The sequence below is a fragment of the Coptis chinensis genome, chromosome 8 (genome assembly GCF_015680905.1).
Source record: "Coptis chinensis isolate HL-2020 chromosome 8, ASM1568090v1, whole genome shotgun sequence".
Taxonomy (NCBI): domain Eukaryota; kingdom Viridiplantae; phylum Streptophyta; class Magnoliopsida; order Ranunculales; family Ranunculaceae; genus Coptis; species Coptis chinensis.
Window position 1 is genome coordinate 64,744,301 of NC_141463.1, and position 18,793 is coordinate 64,763,093.

General features: G+C 37.7%; 1 protein-coding gene and 1 pseudogene across 4 annotated transcripts; one reads left to right on the forward strand and one right to left on the reverse strand.

Annotated features, from left to right (window-relative positions):
• Positions 1 to 3,012, reverse strand: part of LOC147482434 (uncharacterized) — a 41,966-nt pseudogene extending 38,954 nt beyond the window's left edge.
• Positions 3,013 to 14,218: 11,206 nt separating this feature from the next.
• On the forward strand, positions 14,219 to 17,374 carry LOC147482435 (UPSTREAM OF FLC protein (DUF966)). 4 transcript variants are annotated; one of them, XM_086578181.1, is made up of 8 exons: positions 14,219 to 14,383; positions 14,526 to 14,630; positions 14,724 to 14,943; positions 15,011 to 15,080; positions 15,179 to 15,294; positions 15,414 to 16,293; positions 16,695 to 16,996; positions 17,106 to 17,374. In XM_086578181.1, the coding sequence occupies exons 3-8, from the start codon at positions 14,757 to 14,759 to the stop codon at positions 17,129 to 17,131; spliced, it is 1,581 nt and encodes a 526-aa protein (XP_086434307.1). In that variant the 5' UTR covers positions 14,219 to 14,383; positions 14,526 to 14,630; positions 14,724 to 14,756; the 3' UTR covers positions 17,132 to 17,374. The 4 variants fall into 4 exon arrangements, with proteins under 4 accessions (XP_086434307.1, XP_086434308.1, XP_086434309.1 ...); XM_086578182.1 differs by having other exon boundaries at positions 14,243 to 14,383; positions 14,543 to 14,630; XM_086578183.1 differs by having other exon boundaries at positions 14,244 to 14,383; positions 16,695 to 17,134.
• The last annotated feature ends 1,419 nt before the right edge of the window (positions 17,375 to 18,793 follow it).

An 18,793-nucleotide genomic window follows, 5' to 3' on the forward strand; every position in this document is an offset into this window, starting at 1 on the left:
TACTACGAAACTCACTCTCCGGAACACATCTCCTAATAATATTATCAGGGCATGATTTAAACAAGTATGGGTCATCCCAGGAAAAATACTTAACCTCAGCAAGAAACTTAGATTTATCTTGTTTTCTCCAATGAGAAGGAAACTGACCTATAACAAGATAATTAACAATATCTGCATACCAAGGCAACTGGGAGACATCAAAAAGTTGCTCATCAGGGAAGGACTCATTCAAAGGCAAAAGACTAGTAGAAGACTCTACTATAAGCCTAGACAAGTGGTCAATTCGACCACCGCTTCTCTCACCACTTTTATCCCTAATCTCAATGTCAAACTCTTGTAATAAGAGGACCCAACGAATAAGACGCTTTAGCATCCTTTTTAGAAAGAAGATACTTCAAAGCCGAATGATCAAGAAAAACACGACAACCTTAGACCCTATGAGATAAGACCTAAACTTGTCTAAAGCAAACACAACAGCTAACAACTCCTTTTCGGTTGTAGTGTAATTCATTTGGGCATCATTAAGAGTTCGACTTCGATAATAAATTACATGGGGCAATTTATCAAACCGTTGACCTAAAAACAGCCCCAATAGCATAATCCGACGATCACACATTAACTCAAAAGGCACACTCCAATCGGTGGTTGTATGATAGGAGCGGTAGTCAATAAATGCTTAAGCTTCTCAAAAGCTTTCAAACAATCGTCATCAAAGACAAAAATCGACGCCCTTACCAAGTAAATTGCATAAGGGGACGAGAAATCTTGCTAAAGTCCTTAATGAATCGCCTATAAAATCCAAAGATGACCTAAAAAGACCTAATATCTTTCACAGTCTTAGGTGGTGGAAGACTAGAAATGACATCAATTTTTGCCTTATCAACCTCAATGCCTTTACTAGAAACGATATGACCAAGAACAATACCCTGTTGAACCATAAAATGACATTTCTCCCAATTCAACACCAGATTCTTCTCCTTGCACCTAATTAATACTAATTCCAAATGGTGCAAACCCTCATCAAAAGAATCACCAAATACAGAGAAGTCATCCATAAACACCTCAAGAAACCTCTCTACCATGTCAGAAAAAATGCTAAGCATGCATCTCTGGAAGGTACCAGGTGCATTACATAACCCAAATGGCATACGACGGTAGGCAAAAGTTCCAAAAGGACAAGTAAAAGTAGTCTTTTCTTGATCCTCAGGTGTAATACATATTTGGTAATAACCGGAATAACCATCGAGAAAACAATAATACTGATGACCGGCTAACCGTTCGAGCATCTGGTCAATAAAAGGAAGAGGAAAGTGATCTTTCCTAGTGGCTAGATTCAACTTACGATAGTCAATACAAAAACGCCACCCAGTAGTCATACGGGTAGGAACTAACTCGCCATTCACATTCTTAACTACCGTAATACCAGACTTCTTAGGTACAACCTGAACCGGACTCACCCATTGACTATCGGAGATGGGATAAATGATACCCGCATCTAACAACTTAAGAACCTCGGCTCTCACTACCTCTCTCATGTTAGGATTAAGCCGTCTCTGGAACTCACGGGTTGGTTTAGCATTATCCTCTAGATGAATATGATGCATACAATCAGTGGGGCTGATCCCGTTAATATCAGCAATAGTCCACCCTAGAGCTGTTTTATGGTCTCTAAGAACCCTAATCAACTTACCCTCTTGTTCACTATCGAGATTAGACGCAATAATAACAGGCAAGGTCTCAACAGGCCCCAAAAAGACATATTTAAGAGTATCTGGTAATGGTTTCAACTCAAGCTTAGGAGGACTATCTATGGAAGAAACCGGTTTAGACTTCGGAAGGAGAAAGAGGTTCTACCTTGGTTTTCCACTTATTAGTATCTAAGATCGGGGTAGCATCAAGCAAAGCATTAACTTCACAAATAGAACTATCCACATCAAAATTACCACCAAAATGAGCTAAACAAGACTCAAGAGGGTCATCGGAATAACTCTCTAAGAAAGTCTTATGGACCACGGACTCAATAAGATTAACTTCCCAAAAATCATCGCTCGGGGAGTTGTTGACCCACATTAAACACGTTAAGCTCGGTAGTCATATTACCAAAAGAAAGTTTCAACACTCCATTACGCAGTTAATGATAGCATTAGATGTGGCCAAGAATGGGCGACCTAAGATAACAGAATGTGGTGCTTAGGGTCCCAACAGTATCTAGAACAATAAAATCAACAGGGAAATAAAACTTGTCAACCTGAATCAAAACATCCTCAATAATACCCCGTGGAACTCTCCCGCGCACCTATCCGCTAATTGAAGAGTAATGGTGGTGGGTTTTAACTTACCAAGACCAAGCTGTAAATAAACCGAATAGGGTAACAAATTAACACTAGCCCCTAAATCTAGCAATGCCTTCTCAATCATATGATCACCAATTACGCAAGAAATAGTAGGGCATCCAGGATCTCTAAACTTAGGCGGGGTTTGGTTTTGGATAATGGAGCTCACTTGCTCGGTAAGGAAGGCTTTCTTGTGCACATTCAACTTACGTTTCTGTGTGCACAAATCCTTAAGAAACTTGGCATAAGAAGGAACTTGTTTTATGGCATCAAGTAATGGAATGTTGATTTGAACTTGTTTAAACAGCTCCATCATCTCACTCAAATTAGATACTTTCTTAGCCTGATCTAACCGTTGGGGAAAAGGAGCTTTTGGTATATAAGAAGGTATAGGACTAGTCTGCACAGGAGTAGGAGGTTCTAAGCTCCCCTTGGAAGTATTACGACTAGTAGTCCCACTTACGTCATTCTCCTCCCTTACAATCTCTATAGGATCAGGTCCAACCTCACCATCCTTAGGTACCTCAACCCTATTATCAACCTGTTTACCACTCCTAAGAATAGTAATAGACTTGGCTTGCTCCTGGTGGTTCCCTTGGTTCAAGTTAGAACTTATTTCAAATTGTCCCCTAGGATTAGCTCTTGGTTGACTAGGAAACTTACCCCTTGTCCCTCTCATTCAAAGTATTAGCAATTTGACCAATTTGAACTTCCAACTTCCTAAGGGCTTGAGCATTCTCTGAGTAGCCGTTTGGTGGCTTGCATAAACCGGTTGGGTTGTTTCACGGAATTTCATGGTGGTCCATTGCTAATTGAGCCATAGTTTCTTCTAAAGGTGACAGCTTAGGTGGTTGGGGTGTATATTGTTGCACCGGGTTTGTATTACTAACTGGACCACCCGATGTATACCCTTGGACCAAGATAGGTTGGGGTGGTTCGCCCACCCGTGGTTATCACGTATTAGAAAAACGGATTATTGCCCGGCTTTTGGTGTGAATTAAAAGCATTAACTTGGCGATTGGCCTTGAGGCAATTATCAATCACGTGATCAAGACTATCGCCTGACAAACAAACAGGGGGGTCTCAACATTATTAACTTGAGCTGGAGATTTTGTCTCCTTTTCTACCTCAAGAGCCTCAACTCTTCTAACTAAGGCAGACTATTTTGGCATTCGAGTCAAAATCTTTATCAACGTGAAACATAACATTCTTTGTAGTACTACTAGCCACCTTCTTAGGCTCACGACTAGTTTCCCATTGTTGGACCTTTTCAAAGAACGTCTTCTAAAAACGACCATGCATCATCCACAGTCTTATCACAGAAATCTCCAGTACTCATGGTCTCAATCATAGCCTTAGAGCTAAAATCAAGACCCTCATAGAGAATCTGTATAAGTCTACCCTTCTCTAGGCCATGGTTAGGACACTGCAAGAGCAGGTCCTTGAACCTCTCCATACACTTCCATAATGACTCTCCATCAGCTTGGCAAAAAGATGATAAATTTTTTCTAAAAGCAGTTGCCTTATGATTAGGGAAAAAATTCTTTAAGAACACAATGCATAATCTTTCCCATGTAGTTATGGAATTAGATGGAAGGGTGTGAAACCAACTTTTCGCTTTCTCCTTAAGGGAAAAAGGGAATAACTTCAGCTTTATAGCCTCATCGCTAAACTGTTGAAGTTTCACAGTCCCACAAATATCTTCAAACTCCCTTACATGAAGATATGGATCTTCCTCGTCTGTACCCCTAAACTTAGGAAGTAGCCCAAGTAGATTGGGCTTTAACTCGAAATTATTAGCATTGGTCGGTGGAGGAACGATGCAAGACGGTCGAGTTGTCCTAGTAGGATATATGAATTCCTTAATGGACCTAGGTACTTGGACAACAATGTCATTATTATTGTCAGTCATGTCAGCAAAAATTGGTGTATTACCGACAAAGGTTATAGGTATCTCTAACTCGGCGAGATTTCTAATCCTTTTATGAAGTGTCCGTTCAATTTCTGAATCAAATGAAAGCTAACTCGATTATTGGATCGAGTCTCAATCATAAACCACTTCTAAAACCTAAGACTCTAATAAATGATGCAAACGATGCTCACACAAACAATACCAAACAAATATTTCAACCCAGATTGAATTTTAAATATTGTTTAATATATTTGCTCCTAAACCCAAATAACACGATTCCCAGTTCTTGTGCAAAAGCACCGTCACTCGATCCACGTGTCAAAAGAGCTTTCCTAATGAGCGGGCTAAAACCTGTCCTAATGCAATATGCCTAAGGCTGGTCAAGGTGATTTAACCTTCCTAGATGCAAGAAACAATGAAAACAAGCAAAACACACGAAACAAACAAAATTCAACCCACAAAGGAAAGAGACGTACCTCCGGCGTGAGCCTTCGAGGGCTACTTGCGACGCCGGGTGACGACAAGCAAGAAACTTCACAAAGTCCACAACAAAATCACGACTATCAACCTTGTAAGAAGAAATCTTTGCTTAACTATCTGCAAAAATAACTAAAATTAAACACGTAAACTACGAATTAATATAACTACGACTAAACTTAAACTACGAATCACGATAAATAAGACTTTAAAACTCAATTGTGCCACTACAATCCCCGGCAGCGGCGCCAAAAACTTGATAGAAAATTAGTCAGTCTAAATTAATAGACTAATCTAACCCTAGTTATACCGCAAGCGCACAGCTATCGTTGAATATAGTTGCGGCGAACGGGTCGATCCCACAGGGATTGCTACTCAGGACAATTGAATACTAAAATATTACCTAACCTAATTCGAACAATATTTGTTTTATGGAAGTTTGAGTTACTATTAACTAAAATTAACTAATTACTACGAAAGCAATAAATTAAATGGATTAACTATTAACGAAGAAAACACTAAGGCATTCGAATCCACCCTAGACCGTTGTAGATTATCCTAGTTTAATTAATTTTAAAGTTCTCTTTTAATACGAGTAGCATGAGGGAAAGGTAACCCTTGCTTGCTTTCGAAGATGTGAACGTGTAATTCTTAAACAATTCTAACAAATCATTATTAATTGAATTTCAAAGAACGATATAAACCCCTAGCAAAATTGTCTTTTTACAAGATCTGACTTCTCCACGGGTTTAAAATAAACTTTAGAACCGAAGCTTCGATATCAACGAAACTTAATCCAACAATTGACTAGTCTAGACATGGATTAAACATGCAGGATATAATCAATGATAGAATTTCTACTAATAAATCGGATAATTCAATTAATTATTTATCAGTAAACTTAAGTCGAGAACAATAACCCAATTAAACTTAGAAAACCTCATAAAATCTAGGGCTTCATCTAAGCCCTAGCTTTGAATTTAGCTAGACATGATAAGTAGAACATAAAAACAGAAAAGAATAAACCCATTGATAAATCCAATAGAGTCTGGCGGGTGGTTTATCTTCTTACGCTCCTTCGTTCCAAATTTCAAAAGTCTCGGCCTCTGCCTTCAATCAGCCGCCACTGTTCTTTGTTTTCCAAAGCTCTCGACACGTATTTACGTGTTGTCCCCCTCTCTCTGTTTCTCTCTTGTTTATATAATGGATTGGTTATGATGGTGTTTGACTTGAATGGGATTCAAGTCGGTGTGAGAGGTTCGGGTTTGGATCAGTTTTAGTCGAAGTCGGTCTTTGTTTTGTGAGAAAGATAGATGGTAGTGATCCCGTGGCAGCTAGGTACTAATGTGGGATTTAATGATTGGTTATGGGCTGATTTTGGAAGGTCGTATTCGATTAAGAGATGATGTCTTTGGTTCAAATTGGAAATCCCATTTTCTGTTCGTGAGAATCAGAGTTCGAGAAGGAAACTAGAGCTTTGATCGGGGTGGTCCGTAAAGTGATTTGGTGAGTGGAAGCGTGTTCAATTTGGTCGGCCGAAATTTGAGGGATCGGTTTCTCTGTTGTGCGAATTCAGTTTGGAGAATGAAACCAAAGTTTCTGTTCGTGAGCGAAGGGTGGAGAAACATAAGGTCTGATTCGGTGCTCTCATGTGGACATGAACCGGTATGGCCATTAGTTGTTAACCGGTTCGGTCCAACCTTTTAACTCTCTATAATTGGGCTTTGGTCACTTGGGCTTAGTCAAGCTAGGAAATAGAGGCCTCTCTATAGCACAATCAGTCAACTTCCAAAGACTTTTCAACCTTGTTCACGATTCATACCATTTCTGCAAAAACCAAGGAAACACGATAATCAATACGAAATTATATAAAATAACTGGACTAACTCATATAAAATTGGGCGTGAATATGTAATAATTCTGCACTTATCACTTAGTCTGATCTTCTAAAAATTTATAAGCCTCCGAGGCTCCTTTACTTAAGAAACTACCCCCATTCATTATGTCAAGGACTTCTTTATCGTGGTGTAGAAGTCCTTTGAAAAAGGCACGAACTAATATGTCTTTCGCGAGGTTATGGTGTGGACACTCTATAAGTAGATCGGTGAAACAATTCCAAGCCTCTGAAAATGATTCATGAGGATTCTGTCGAAAGAAATGAATCTTGGAAAGCATTTCATCGGTCTTCAGTGGTGGATAAAAATGTTCCATGAATAGTTGAACAAGTTTAGCCCATGAGTCCACGAATTAAGAGCGCCAAGGGCGGTTAACCAAGACGCCTCCTTATCGGCTAAGGTGAAGGGAAATACCCTTAGTTTAATTTGTTCAGCACCTACCGTAGGATGGTGGAATGTAGTAAGGACATGGTCAATCCTACGCATGTGCTGATAAGGTTTTTCATGGTCTAACCCATGAAAAACGGGTAACAAATTAAATATATTTGGGGGGATTCGGAAATCCCCCATTGGGTCTGATAGAACGATGCAATATTTAGGGCTATCGTTCAATGCTTTGTAAAAGTCAAAGAGAGGAGACTCTCTTTCTTCAGCCATTACTTCAGGTGGTGTGTGTGATATGCTAGCTAGAGGTGTAGTGAGTGGTATACTAGAAAGATTTGTTTGTTGCCGTTGTCGGTTAATTATGTTAGGTGTTTTTCTTCGGCCCAACCTTAATCTCATGCAAGGCTAAGACCAATATTAATGAAACACAACAACACTCCAAACAATCCTGATATGCTAGTATGAACCTCTAACAGAAGATACGAGATGTGGAAGAAAAGAGTACCTGAAAGCCTTTTTGCTTCGCTTATGAATAGCGTCTTGTTTACGCGTGCTCAGTGTATATAACAAGTTAGAACACTGAAAACTTTGAAGAAATGGAAGTTCAAAACAAACCTGTGGAAATCGGGCGGTTTGATTTCAGGCGGAGGCGCTCGAGAATATATCTAGGCAGGGCGCAGTCGCTTTCGAGCAAAAGTTAGGATTCCAGGCGTGTGGGCGCAAGTGGCGCTCCAAGTTGGCCTTGGTAGGGCGTGGTGGTAGGTGGCTTAGCCAAAAGTTGGAATTCCCAGCGTGGAAATACAGGTGGCGCCCAAGTTGGCCTTGGTAGGCGCAGTGGCTTCGACCAAAGGGTGGGATTCTAGGCGTGTGGGGCGGTGCGTGCTCCACTTTGGCTTGCCCATGTGAGCCCGAGTAATTTTTTGTGGAAACTTGCAAAGCTGAAACTGACAACCACAGTGAGAATCCAAACAAGGGTGGGTGGGTTATGAGACTTTGAAAAACTATCAATTCTAAAGAAAACAATAATAAAGAGTACTAAGATGGCAGCGGCGCCATTTGATAAACATAAAATTGAATAATTTACCTACGAAATGAACGATGAAACTCAAAACACAAGTGAAACTAAACTTAATTTTGCGTTGCTATCAAAGATTTCTATACTCTCAATTCTATCGAAATAGAGTAGAGTAAAAAGTTCGTTCCACTCTTAGTTCCTTAGCATTCAAGTTTCCTAGATTGACTAATCTATTCAAAGTCTAATGAGAGCAATGGTGAGAATTATATTACGATGTGAATTAAAACTAGACGTAATATAAAGATTATAACTTTATTAAATGTAACTAAACAATAATTGAATTCTAAATTAATAACTAAGAATTGAATAACAACAACTGAAATTAGATCTAACAATTTTAAATGACAAAATCGAAATGAACAAGAAATAACTATTTTATTTATCTAATCAATGAAAAACTATAATTCCAAGAATTAATCTAAAACAATGTATGAAACTAATTAATTTAACTAATTGAATTCAAAAACTAGATCTACAGGTTATTTTAATGGCTACTTTTTATCCTATATTCTCTAACTATCCCTTTCTTAAGAGCTAAGTCTTCTTTTATGTAAAAGAGGAGACCAGATCCATAATTTCGTGCATGGGCTGAGGAGCCATATTTTGGGCCGGAAAATCGAGCCCAAAGCCCAATTTCTTCAGTCTACAAAGCCCGTTTCAGCTGGTTTTGACTTTAGTAGACTTTTCATCCACTTCTGCTTCTCTGATTGGGTTAAGGCTTAGACCATTGGAAAGCTCTTTCCGAGCCGGTCGTTTTGACGTAAGGTAGGCCCAAATCCAAGGCCTGAGTCCAAAGATATAGTCTTTGGAAGTTCTCACTTGTCTTGTCTTGTTTTTAGCCGCCTGTTGACTTTTCACTTTTTGGCCAGGGCTTCATAAAGGCTTTGTCTCCTTGAATCTTAGCCTTTATCACAAAACTTCTTAGCAACCAACCCTTTGCTCCTTTATATCGCCAAAGTGGCACATTTCTGCACATAATTGAGTTCCATGCCTGAAATACATAAAAGCATGTAATTAGCATTAACTCTTATTTATTACTCGCATAATTGGTCTAAAAGTAGTATTATTAAGGGGTTAAAACTACAGTTTTGGGCTCTTATCAGAACGTAGTTACTATTAAAAAAATTCTTCTCCCCCCTCAGGTCGTACATGGCCAGGTCGGCCTTCACCCAACCAAACTCCTCCCTCAGAGAAGCATAACAATCTTCCAACCTAGGCCTCCTCGCATCCTCAGCCCTCGTCTCCAACAATGGAGACGAGGAAGCCTCATCACCACTACAAGACTTAACTTCAATATCTTCCTCTTCATCACTTATTGTCCTCTCTCTCCATTCATCAATTTCAACTTCACCACTCAAACTATCACTAGTTATAGACATTGCAAAATCAAAGAAAGAAGAAAAGATCAAATTTTTAAGTTGAAAAGCCCGCACCTGATAGCAAAGGAAGAGCAATTTTTTTTTTCTTTCTTTCTTTCACTTTGTTTTATTTCCTTTGCTTGAAGAATGAACAGATGAAAACCTTTCACAAAACCAAAACCCTTACCTGCCCAAAACCTCGAGAAAATACAAATCGTTTCAGTTTCCCACACAAGCATAATCATGACTAGCCCACAAAATCGCCGTGATTTGGGCCCATGTTTCAAAACCCAACTGTTCCCACACATTTTTCGAAACCTAAATTCAAAACAAATAGCTGTTAGACACGTGTTTTCAGACTTTATTTTTTAAACCGTCCTTTTTCCACCCAACAGTTGTCCAAAGAACGGATAAAAGTGGGCCAAAAAAGTACCCCTGTTCCACACTACAGTACACATATCCACATACCAGATCGTCATCTTTCAACTCGTCCCACACCATCAGATCATACCCACGACCCAACACCCAGGTCGTCCATAACATCAGTTACAGCCATTTATGAAAGCAAATCAACTAGCGCAATCTTGGAGCTCAATCAACGCCACAATCAAAGAGACATTAATTTTGTGACAGCAGAATAATAGCGAATCATCAAAATAGCACACAAGGTGGATCTACACTTCATAACAATCCAAAGCAAATATGAAAAGTCAGCTTGAACATCTATAAATAGAGAGAGATGAACTATATAAGGATTTATTCAAGTTTACCACAAGAAACTTAATACATAGGCAACTCTTATTCCGAGAAGAGTGCAGTCATTCCCTATCATCCAAATCATCAAGTCATTGTCCAGTAAACACTAACATCTACAATAATTATTATGATGTCGGTGAGTTCATGCGATTCATGATCATTAGCTTAAGTTTAAGAATTGGTTTAAAGTTTGATCAAACAATTCAATGTGCTGCAATAATAAGCAATGAATGAATGGATATAAGAAAGAAAGAATACCTTCGGTTTTGACTTTTGAGCTATTGCCTTTTGACGTGGGCTTTGAAGAAACTAAAAAGTATTCGTCACATAAATTTGAATATTAACATGTTAGGGTGAGGGTTTTAATGGTTTGTGTAAAAATCTTTTGTTACATTAAGAATGTCTATAACTGTGGCCGGAAAATTGAGACTATTTATAAGCTCCACGTAAGCCAATATGGTTATAGAGTGTAGAGTGTAGACTCTTGGTAGAAAAATGGGAGTAACAAGTTTTTGGTCAATTTAAACTTTAAACAAGGCCCATCTTATTCCCTACATGGCTACAGCCCATGGCCCAAAATATCGCCGAGATATCTGATATCTTGCCGATATATCTCGGTAAATTGGTACACCGATATCGATATTTCCGACATATATCCACCGAATATTGAACCCCTTTTTTTCCGATATATATCAGAATTTCCGATATGAAAGTTTATATCGCCGATATAATCGATGTTTCCGAGATAATCGATATATATCAGTTGACTTTTTGACCAATTGTTAATAACTTAATATTGAAATTTCCGAAATATCCAATATATCTGAGATATATCGGTAAGATATCCGAAATATATCGACGAGATATCCGATATTTTAGAAACTTTGGACTGGTCACCAAAAAAACCGAGATATTCGATATATCTCGGTTTTTGGATACACCGATATATTAACCGATATCGAAATTTTGGGCCTTGCTACAGCCTACATGACCCTTGTTAGTTTTAATCTTCGCTTTAAAGAACAATACTAACACACTCGGTGGTCGGTGCAACATGGTGCTTCCTGGTGGTAGACGTATTTTATTAAGATCACTTTGGTAATAATAGATCACAAGAAAAATGTTAATTTTCACATATTAATGTCACACCCCTATATAACGAGCGGAACATTAAAAACATGTCAGACCATCATTTCAAATTTGCCTAGCCAATTGTAAACCAGAGAACAAGAAACATATAACTCCTATATTCACCAAGTCACCAACATGAAGAAAACTTATGGGTTCTGATAAAAAAATAATAATAAAAAAAAAAACTTGTGGGCTTAACTACGGCTTATGAGCAATGAAACTTTTTGTTGGTTGGTTTTGGGCCACCAACAGCTCAGGGCGGGACCTAGATTTGATTAACAAAATTTCCTCCCCGCAAACGCATCATGTAACGATGGACTATTGACCATGGTGTGAGACGAAATTAAAGAGGGAAAGCGCATTCATGTCTATCCCAAGTTCCCAACGACAAAATTACATATATTCGGATCATAGAACATGACACAAGCTTATGGTACATTGCAGCAAGGCCAACATATCGAATTAAGTGAATATTTCGATGTACTAAAAAACCGATATATATCAAATATATCGAAAATATCATAAATATATTTTTTTTTGTTGATCAGTCAAAATTTTGTTTTGTATATCGAGATATTGGAAATATCGTTGATTATATCGAAAATATCGTCAATATATCGATCAAAATCAATAATATTTGGTCAAAATCAACAATATCGATCAAAGTCAATAATTTATATCGGATATATCGTATATATCGATCGATATATATCGTTATATTATAAATTACGATATATATCGGAAAAAAAAATTCAATATTCGGTTGAGATATATTGAATATATCCATGTCGGTGTACCAAAAAAACGATATATATCGGATATATCGGCGATATTTTGGGCCTTGCATTGCAGTCCTCATAAATTGTGTCCCACGTCAGCTGCTTATAATCATAAAACAGTCTCGAGTTAAATTCAATAAATTCTTGAATTGCCAGTAGAACGTAATTTTAGCGAATTATCTTTCACCTTAGACGGGATTTTTTATTGTTGGGGTTTGTAGTTTAGGAGGTTGCACTTATGGAGACAATGTTGTATTAATGCAAATGAATTCGACCTGTATTTACATGTTGAAGAATCTTCATCAACAAAGCACCTATACAACTGAGTGAATTTTCTTCTTTGGAAAGGTTTAAAAATAATTCCACCAAAATTCTTTCAAAAATTATCTGATGGAAACACTATAGAAAGAAAAGTAAAATAAGAGTGGCCTATTTTTCTATAATTTTTAAAGTGTTTGTTTATCCATAGGAAAAAAAATGAGTTTTTTCATAGGAAAACAAAATCATGAAAATGGAAAAGGCTTTATGTCTTTAGTTAACTCTTGAAAATTTTGAGTAAAGAAAGGAAATGGATAGCTAGGGGCTCCTACTAGCACATCCAACAGTATAATTATTCATTTCCATAGTTTTTGCAAACAAACTTGATTATTATTTTTTCCAGTTTTCACTTTATTTTCCACAGTTTACTAAACACACACCATTTTTAAATTATTTCCATTCAATTCTATGAGGTAGGAGAAACAGCTAATAGAGCAGTGGTAGGAAAGATTGAGAAACATGAGGATGCTTGTAAGGCTAATCAGTATTGTTTCATTCCGTTTAGTTAAGACAATTTTGGTTTCTTGGCATAACAGTTTGTTGAGCTCCTTAAGAGGTTGCAGAAAGTTATGGACGGTAACGTAATGATAGCTGGTTCTAACGAGTTTGTATTTAGGAATATATGATTTGTCATTCAGAAAATACTGGGGTAGCGCATTTTGTTACATGCTTGTCCTAATCATTTGTAAAACTCGTTATCATTATCAATAAAATTTCCATTTAAAATAAAATAAAATATAATAGAAACAAACGGAACCAAAACCACAGTTCTCCCCAGTGTAGTCAAGGCGCAAATAGGCGCGCGCCTAAGGCGCAAGACGCACTTTAGTGCCTCGCCTTGACCAAGGCGCGAGAGGTAACATAAGGCGTGCGTTTTTTGTGCCTTTTGTTGAGGCGCGCGACTTATCAACTTTTACAATTTTTTTCTTTTTTTTTACAATTTTTGCTATATGTGACACATTTACACTCGATCCAATGTTATATGATATAAGAAATTATACAAATTTAGTAAGTTTCATTGTGGAGTACATTTTAAACTTAATTTTGACTAGTTTTTGTTAAGTTGTATGGATTGAGAGAAGACACAAAGATAGATTAAATTTTAAATGAAGTTTTACGAGATTCTAAAATTTGAATCACGTGTTCTATTTTATGAAGAACTCATTTGGCTCAATTCGATCGGTTCATTATTTTAGTTTATTGAAGTTGAGCTAGATTGTATTGAGAGATACGAATTTTATTTTGCTTTTTACTTATTGCTTAATATTTTTCTTTTAAATGATTACAATGGTTTTATGTTTACAATCACATAAAATTAATTTTAAAGTTTGACTAAGCAAATCAGTAATAATTCATGTCATATTTAATATTTATTTTATTTTTTATTTGATATATCTATTTTTCTATTACTACGCGCCTCACTTCAATCAGACGCGCACCACACCTCGCGCATTGCGTCTAAAGCACAAGAGAGTGTTGCGCCTTAGACGCGCTTTAACGACTTTAGTACACTGGTTCTCCCCACACTCAATTCTCGATTTCTCGGTTCTCCCCACACTCAATTCTCGATTTCTCAACAGCTGGTATTTAGGTGTTTGCCTGCGCGTTAGGAAAACTGAGACATGGGTAAAATCCAATCCACAACAATATATTGTGGACTTCGCCCATTTTTCAAAAAAAAAAATACCATAACAAACCAAAAATGAAGAAATGTCAGTTGAACAGTTGTTAAAAGTAAACTGTACTTGCTGTCATTCTGTACGGGCATTTAAGAATGCATTATCCGCATTGCAGTAACATGTATGTGCAAAATTGGTAAAACAGGAGAAAAACTTACACAGGGTCACATTGAATACGACTTGAGAAGTTGAGAGAACTAAAAGAGCAGGCAGGACATGAGGTGCGTATACCGCCTCTATGCTTGCTCAGTTGCTCTATACAGTCTCTGAGTGTTTCCCTCTTCAGGTCAGTTCACATCACACTTTTTTTAATTTCTGCCACTAATTAATTCCTTGTCAGTGTTGTTGGTTGATATAAAACGCAATACTACAAAAATCTTAAAAAGTGCAAAAATCTCTTCCGTCTCTTTCTACTTCCCTCTTTACAGCTCCTTCTTCACATCAGCAACTCTCACTCACGTGCTCACAATATATCCAACTTCACTTTCTACTTCTTTTGAATTTATGATGAACAAAGACCCCTTCATTTCCAGGTTAATAATCCTCTCCGCAGCATTTCTTTACTGGATTATGTGATCTATTCTTGTTGTTTCATAGATCAAACTGTTTGAATTGTTTGGTTACAGATCTGTCTAAATTTGAAGCGATTTTTTACTACTATGGAAGGGAGAATGAGGAAATATAGAGAAACTAGTCCAGATAGGGCAAAAGTGTGGAGAGAACCGTCACCGAAAAATTATATTAGAAGAGTTCCTGTTGTTTACTATCTATGTCGAAATCGTCATTTGGAACATCCCCATTTCATTGAAGTTCCACTTTCATCGGCTGAAGGTCTTTACTTGAGAGGTAAACAACTGGTTTAGTATATTGTTACTTGTTTGGGATGGACTTTGAATTTTTTTTGTTTTTGTAGATGTGATTAATCGTCTCAATGCGTTGCGAGGAAGGGGCATGCCTTCTATGTATTCTTGGTCTTGTAAGAGGTGAATGGCGTACATTTTTTTTTTTTTTTTGCTTTGTTTTGTTGTTTTTTTTTTGGATTTGGGGGTGCTAATTATTTTGGTTGCTTTTGGTGATTCAGAAGCTATAAGAATGGATTTGTTTGGCATGATCTTTGTGAAGATGACCTTATACATCCTGCTCATGGAAGTGAATATGTACTAAAAGGTTCAGAAATTCTTGAAGAATCTCATGCAGGTAATTTGAATCTGAAAGAACTTTAATCCTGTAATATACATACAATGCTAAGTTGAAATTTACATAGGTGTTGAATGAGCTTTGACAACCATGAATTGCGGATATTGTCTTCTCTTTAGATCATTTACATCCCAACAGTAATGCGAAGCTGCAAAACTCGAAGCAATTAGAAGAACCTACTTCTACGAGAAGCCAGGAATCTTCTTCTTCATTTTCAAGCATGGAGAAAGAGACAAGACCTTGTCAAGAAGATGAAGTGTCTCCTCCTCTGCAACGCCCTGAATCTTGTAGTGTGTCTCCAGAGTCTAGAGTGGGAAAGGATACCTCGTGTGTGAGCTCTATGAGCTTGACAAATTACAAGGTCTGCAAAGGGGATGGTGCGGCTAATGCTTCAACACAGACTGATGAATGTGTAGGAACGAGCAAATCGCGAGAAACATGTATACGAGGTGTTTCAACTGATGATGGGTCACTAGAATTAGAGTGCAGTGGCCATCATCCAATCCAGGTTCAGCCGGCAAAGGAGAACTCTGAACTTTCCAGAGATGAGGTTTCACCACCTCCATCTTCCTCCAGTACTTCCTCAGGTGGCAAGACAGAGACATTGGAATCTTTGATTAGAGCAGATTTAAACAAGATGAATAGCTTCAGGATCCTGGAAGAGGAAGATATTCGTCTGCCTCCTAATACCAAATTGAAGCCTTCAAATGTGCTTATGCAACTGATTTCCTGTGGTTCAATTTCAGTGAAGGATCACAGTTTTGGCCTCATACCAACCTACAGGCCTAGGTTTTCTCACTCAAAATTCCCCTCACCGTTATATTCTTCTTCCATGATGATGGGAGAGCTTGATTGTCTCTCAGATAACCCCAGGATTATGGGTTTGAGATTGGAAGAAAAGGAATATTTCAGTGGAAGTCTCATTGAGACTAAGACAAACAAGGGAGAGGGGGAAGGATTTACTGGTCTGAAACGCTCTTCCTCGTACAATGCCGACAGGTAAATATGTGTTTAAGTTTCATGTTACAATTCCTTGAGGTTTAACAGTTCAAAAGTGTTGAAAAGCTTACTATCCACAATGTGAACTTGAACTTAATTAGATGCCATGTTTATGTAAATGTTCCAGCCTTCCAGGTCCCCAGATCTAGATACCTAGTTATGAATCTTTATCTTCAATTGTTGATGTGTAAAACCAAGAATTATCAGGTTTACATGTGTCACCAGTATTTCGCACTTATGTCTATTCCATTAATGACGTGTTTTATTTCAATCCGTGACACAGTCTGAAAAATTAGTTAAAGAAAGAACTTTTGATCTGAGAAAGAAAGAAAGCACTAAAATGTGCTTGGATTATATTTCTAGTTGTTCTGAGAAGAAGTTGGAAAATACTTCTGATGCAGGACATGTAAACCATCAGATTCAGCAGGGGAGAATGAACCAGTTGACTCGGCACGTTCTAAGTGCATCCCTCGGTCAATCAAGGCTTCATTGTGTAAACACCCAAGGAATGAAGCAACAAAATCCCCTCTTTCAGAGAGGCCAAGAAATTCTTCATCAGGTGCTGATATGTCAGATGCAGCATCCTTGAGCGTGTCAAATGCTAGCAGTAAGAGGTTCACTGAATCATCTTCGAGCAAAAAATCTTCGAAAAGATTAGATTCGTTTAGAGAAGATAAAAGTAAAGCCGTCAAAATTGAAGAAAGTTGAGTTTCAAGTCTTTGTATATATGCATCGTCATGATCATATTTATTTGTGCTTAAGTGCATTGGAGTCGATGTTTGATTGAACCTCTTAATGCTATCTCCCTGCAGGCTTGCCTCCGGAGCTCGGGTTATAATCCAATCAAAGGCTCCATGGGAGGATAGTGAATGAAATTTTTGATCACAAACCTGTAGCAGGAGCGGGTGGGGTTTCATTTATATGCTTAAATGAGAATATGTACAACATTTTTGAGTTTATGTGAGCCAAGTCACTTCTGGTTGTACTCAAAGAACTTATTTTTGTCTGGTAATATGTAGAAGGTAGGTTTGGATATCTCATTGTAATAGAATTTAGAAGCATTATTGTTTCCGTGAGTTTAGAAGAGGTGTGCTGGTTTACAGTTTACTACTTTAGTGGTAGTTGCGGTTATGTTACTTCTGTAAACATCAAATGTCCATGCTTTGGTTTTGGAAGGCTGGGATATTCTGTATTTACTAGATGTCTAGATGTGATCCATAATCCATGTAGGCCTAGTACTTCGATTCGCTCAGATTTTACTGTCGTCCCTTACTTGATCCTACTGTCAGTCCCTCTGTCTTGTCATCCACTCTCGTACTATGTTCCAGAATTCTACAGTGATTCAGATTTGCAACTTGCAGAGAAGATAACTGTGTCCACAGAGGGCAACTTGGTCATTGCCTCCTATGTACAGTCTAGAATTTAGACATATTAATTGGTTAGATTTCTCTGCATGGTTGTAAAGGTAGGACCGTAGGAACAGAACTTTTGCTGGTTGACTATAGTAACATTCCCTTCCCTATTTTTTTGTATCTTTTTGTTGGTTGATTTTTAATGCACCACGACTTGGTCAACAACACTACCAAGATTCTCTTCTCTATATTAGAAGGAAAATAGCTCTCTCACAGTCTCACTAAAAGTTTTGGACAGTGATAAAGAGAGTATAAAGTAAGGGGAAACCGGAAGAGTATTAAAATTGGGTCCAGTATTGGGCGCCACACAAATTGGATTGGGCAGTCTCCAGCCCAAGCCCAAATACGCAAAACCAAAAAAAAAGCCCAAATACACCGCCCACCTAATAATGAAACCGGAAAAACTTTTTCCACCGGTATCATCTCTATCGTCATCGCGAGTCTGAACCCAAAAAAAAAAATTGAGTTTTTTCTCATCTATCTAAAATTTAGTGAAGTATTATCTCATCTCTCACCAACACGCCATTGTTAAGCTATTCTCATTGCGAGTTTTTCAATTGTTCTAAAATTCAGGTTGGTTCTTCTTAATTTTCAAGCTTGATTTATAGTGTGTTATGTTAATTATGTATTTGATCATTGTGAGTTTGTATAATTAATTATGGTTTTTTGGTGATTCGCATAATTAGTCATGCATTTAGTCTTCAAGTTCTCAAATTTTGTTTCTTTTTTTCCATCATTTTCTTAATTTCTTAATTTGGGATGATTGGGTGCGTAGATTTTGTGAACAAAAGATCTTACTAGAGGTTGTTTTCACATTCCTTATTCCGTATTGTTTTCTTATACCCTCTGGGAATGGGAATGATGGAAGACATGATAAATAGACCTTCAAATTCAGGAGTTGACAGAGCGCACATATGGCATTAGCCTAGAATTTCATCATTGTTTAGCCCTTACATGTTTGTTCATTTGGTGTTTGGTCCAATAGTGCTCTGGTCTCTAATTTAACAATATTCATCGTCAACAATCCTAAGTATACTAAAGGTGTTCCAATACCTTTAGTGTACTTAGGTGGAAGAGGCAGCCTCAAT